The sequence below is a fragment of the Sparus aurata genome, chromosome 11 (assembly GCF_900880675.1).
Source record: "Sparus aurata chromosome 11, fSpaAur1.1, whole genome shotgun sequence".
In the NCBI taxonomy this organism is placed as follows: Eukaryota; Metazoa; Chordata; class Actinopteri; order Spariformes; family Sparidae; genus Sparus; species Sparus aurata.
The window spans coordinates 770778-775777 of NC_044197.1; the positions used below are offsets into that span (position 1 = coordinate 770778).

At 44.0% G+C, this 5000-nt stretch overlaps 1 protein-coding gene across 1 annotated transcript in view; it reads right to left on the minus strand.

The window, feature by feature from the left end:
• Positions 1-5000, minus strand: part of patj (PATJ crumbs cell polarity complex component) — a 94324-nt gene that overhangs the window by 8339 nt on the left and 80985 nt on the right. Inside the window, exon 32 of the mRNA XM_030433556.1 lies at positions 1373-1496. Within this exon, the coding sequence (XP_030289416.1) occupies positions 1373-1496 (124 nt within the window). The remainder of the gene's footprint in view (positions 1-1372; positions 1497-5000) is intronic.

Sequence of the window (5000 nt, forward strand, 5' to 3'; positions counted from 1 at the left end):
TGTTCTGTCAGAAGATAATATCCTGCCTCCGTCTGATGAAGCTTCTATTAAAGCTTCAATAATAAGATGATGATTTCCTCGTCTTCACTTCACGTCTGCTCTCAAACACAAACTGAAGGCTGAAATTAAAGATGAAGAAGAAGATGAGCGTTCAGTGACGGAGTCTCTGATGCTTTGTGTCACACAGCGGTTCTGCTGTCGTTCTACACTGCGACCCGTTTATGTAATGTCACATTATATTTGCTTTATGGAGAATCACATCAGAGTCAGGCCGAAAACACGTCAGCGTCTAAAAACAAACATTTAAATCCTGATCACAACTTTAATAACCGACAAAAACTACTGAGTGAAATTCCAACAAACTTGGATGGAGGACGGGTGTCGGCCCAGAACCGACCTCGGTAAGTTCTGGTTTGGATCCAGAATTTCTTTCTTTCTTTCTTTAACATTGTGTTTTTCTACATTTCCATTAATTTCTCCGAGATAATCAAGAACCATGAAGGAAGAAATCTGACATATTCAGGAAACTACAGACCGACTTTAAATAAACTGAATATCATCTTTTTCTTATTTAACTTCGTTATTGACTTTTTATTACAAATGCAAATGTGTGCAAATAGAAACACTGCAAACAAGATTAAGTTAACATTTTAAAAACTGAATATTATCTAATAATTCTTCATGTTAGCAAACTGCAAACTGAAGAAAAAGTCCAAATCTCTTTTTATAGTCGTGTTCTGTTTCATGTCGTTACATGAAAGCTGTTGTGTGAAAAATAGAAATATGTCTGTTGTAACGTCGCTCCTAACTTCTTTATTGTAATTTAATTTTCTGATTTGCTGACTGTTTGAGGCGTAAAGACAGATTCAAGATTTCTGGTAGAAGCGACTTTAAAACAACACGATCATTTTATCAACAGACCTGATGATTAAATCCTGACGGTGAGATAAATGTTGGTTTGTGGTTGATCATCTTTTTATTTTCTTGTTTGTGTTTTTCTCTCGTCTCTCGTTCGTACTCGACTTCTTGCTGCTTTGAATTATGAGTTTCAATCTTTGTGATTGTGAGGCGTTCATTTAAACTTTAATCGTATATACAGAAATAAAACTGCCTTTATTTATTAAATTAAATGAATGTGAATGTTCTGTTGTGACATCACTGTTGCTGTGATGACAAAACATCTGCTTCTCTCCACAAACACATCTGGAAAATGTCCGAGGTGCGGTCACAAACGTCTGCTGGTTTCACGCTGGTCTCTGTTAGCTCATCCAGCAACGGACGCTACATTTCCCATAAAGCAACTGGGCTGTGTGTTTCATTAGAGCGCCTGTCGTCACAGACGGACGAGGACTAACAGTCTTTAAAGTCCAACCGTCTTCATCTGCCCTCCGCTCTCCTCCGTCTGTCCTTGTCCCTCCTCCATTACCAGTGATTGTCTTCGCCCGGTTATTGACCCGTTCCCCATTACCGTTAATGTCTCCTTGGTGAAGGTGAGGCTGATGGGAAACAGGATTTATGGGTCAGTGTTTCACTTCCTGCTTCACTGACAGTCGGCCCGTCACACCTGAGCAGGTGAATCAGCTGAACGCTTCATCAGTGCACAGAGACAACAACATCCTGTGATTAACATTCACTGATGATGTTTATCTGATCTCAGATCAGTCATCAGACGCCAACATCACTGCTGCAGTTCTTCAGTCTGTGTAAGAACTGAACGGATGTTTGCTTCGTCTGATTTTCTTCCTCTTATATATTAAAGACGTCGTCCTCCCGGTGCGAGCTGCAGCTGGGCTCCCCTCACTGCTTAATATTTTATATAACGTAATTTAAATTTTCATGCATCTTTATCATTCTGGCTCATGTGTAAATGATGTTTGGTCAGTGAACGGATCAGCTGACCTGTTAGCCTGCAGTTCTTCCCATCACCATGAAAACATGGTGGCGCTGCATCATAGAAGTCGCTCACTCAAACTCAATGATGAGAATAAAAAACTAAACGTTTGTGTCTGCACGCTGAATCACCGTCCTTAAATCTTCATCTTTGTTTGTTAGAACACAAAGTTCTGGATTAAAAAAGCATCTTTCTGACAGCAGAAGCAGGTTGAGGTCTCGTGACTTCTCTCCGTATAAACAGCTTCTTCACTATACAAAGTGTAAACAGACAGAACCAGCCGGTGAGCTCATGAGCAGGCTAACAGTCAGAGGGAAGCTAACAGGTTGTGTGTTTCATGTGTGTGTGATCAGTGTGACGCTGTGATGACGGGCTGTTAATGAGGATTTCTTTCTTTCAGCAGACAGAAGAGATTAAAGTAACAACAAACATGTGTCTGGACCAGAAACACCGTCAGTGTTTCTCTGGTTTCTACTGATGCCATGAAATATAATCAACACGTGAAGATCCGTCGCTGCTTTATCTTCTGTGTGTGTTTCACAGTGACGGGTCGGTTCCGGGTCGACACCTCTGGACGTCTCGTTCAGTTCACGCTCGTGATGTAAAGCTGAGAATGACCTCTGACCTCCAGCAGACAGCGAGGACGTTAACGTCCTTCACGCCCGTCACACAGTGACATCAGCAGTGACATCAGCAGTGACATCAGCAGTGACATCAGCAGTGACAGGTGAGTTAGAACCCGGAGGTGAGCTTCATGTGTTGTTCTGGACTAACAGTCACCTGGAGGTCTGATCCGACACAGAGCTGAGAGGAAGAAGTTCTGCTGTGACCCGAAACTGAATTCTGTGTTTATGTTGTAGTTGATGTATTGATTAGTTGTGTGACATCAGTGTAGTTCCACAGTGAGTCAGATGTACCGAGGGACAGACAGCACGGCGGTCCGACTGGGCCTGTTGCCATGGCGATGCGCTGCGAGGCTTCCGCCCTGTTGACATCCCATTGCTCATTGCCGTGGCGACCTTTATCCAGGGATAAATCATTCAGCGGCGGCCCGTGGACACGACTTTAACGAGATTTTGTCACCTGGCTGAACAGCGAGAGCGGCTGTGTCCTCCTGGCCCGACACGCCGACCCGATTCAATCAGAGCAGCCGGGAGGAAGAAAATCACCTCCACATCATCAGAACCAGAGAAAACACAGTGTGGAGATCCGACACACAGGGAACCATGGGAACAATCTCATCATCTGTGTTCAGATCCACAGCATGACCGGGTCACACGCCGGACGACAGGATCCTGATCCGGCTCGGTCGGTTCAGCTCAGCAGACATTTATGTGCTGTGAGTTCAGGAGCAGCTGGAGGTGAGAGATGCAAACAGGTGAAGAAGAAGAAGAAGAAGAAGAAGAAGAAGAAGAGTATTGATCTGAACTGAAGACCCATCAGGTTCAAAGTATTCATGCTGAGGAAAAAATCAATAAACACTAAACAGAGTTGAAGCTCTCAGAGACGAAGCAGCTGATCCTCCTTCACATCACATCTACACAGAACCAGCAAAACCAGCAAAACCAGCAAAACCAGGAAAACCAGGATCAGTCTGACCAGCTGATGTGCTTCTTATTGATCACAGGCCAGAATAAATGATCCTGTGATGTCAGCAACATCTGAGCGCTGCAGGGTGACGACGCCATTTTGTAGCGCAGTCCCAACGTCTAGTGGGAGTTATTAAACCCTATACAGCGACTCAAAGTATCCCACAATGCATCAGGGAAAAGTAGTGTACAGCCGACGGTCACTGACCAAGAAATATTTACCATCATGCATTGCACTGAGAGGAAAATGGAGAACTTAGGAGTGTTTTCTTCCTTTGAGCTCAGTATAAAGTCCACCATGTTGGACTCTGTGCAGGCAGGACAGGACCGAACCAGAGGAGACTGTGGAGACAAACAGAACTGTTCTGGTGACTCTGACTCAGTTTGCAGATTAAACTGATCTGAGTTCAGTCAGAGACACAAACGTGAGTTCAGACGGTGGACGGTTGGATTTTTCTGTTTATGAAGAAAATAGGAGTCTAAATATTTCCTTTCTTCACATTTATGAGTTCATGTTGTTGATTATCAGACTCAGTAGTGAAGTGAAGCTGCAGGCTGTCAGACTGAGGAGGCTAGCTGTTAGCATGCTAACTTCAGCCGACGTCTCTGTAACACAGAACAGACGTGTGTTCAGTTTTTACATGTTTAAAACTGAACTTCTGTCCATATCGTCCGGTGGTCAGAGAGGATGTTGTGGGGCTCCCGGCTGGTTGTGAGCCGGCAGTATTAACGTTAACGTGTAGATGACGACGCTAATCGCAGCAGACGAGTCCTCTAACGATTATATGTTGTGTTGATTTGACACCAGCGAGATGTTTACAGCTCAGAAACAGATGTGATGACTTGTTGTGCAGTGATTTATATCACATGTCGACACGTGGGCGTCTTATTAGCCTTCATCCTGACGCCTGGACACTAAACAGCCCATCAGTCAGAGTGATGGAGTCTCACTTCTGACTGAAACACTCGTCCATCTCCATCTGTCAGAGAGAGGTTGTTAAATATTCAGCTAACAGAGGCTTTACGCTTCATTACACACAACAACATCCTGATGTACCGGGAGGAGAAGTCTGTCCTGAGGGAGCAGCTGCAGGAACGTCTGCAGGACCAACACCTTTACAGACTATTACCGTTTTAAATAAAAGATGCTGAAATGACGGTTTAGTCCTGATGGAGCACGAGAGCATCCTCTCCATGTTCACTCACCTGATGGAGTCGCTGTGAGTTCAGTGTTTAAGGTGGAAGTTGATTAACTTGTTTCAGAAGGTGAGACGTCCTGAATGATAAAATACTACAGGTGTTGTTGTGGAGTCACAGATGAAACACTGAGTTCTCCTCACACTGGAATCAGAGCTTTTGTTGAAGAGCCAGAGGAGATGAAACCTCTCTGACTGAACACGTGAAACATCAAACTGAAGGAAGTGAGAAAGAAAAGCTGCTCAGAGGAAGTTTCTGCTGATCCTCCACTGACCACACGTCACTCATTTCACTTGTTTTTATGGTTGAAGTTTAAAAATTCA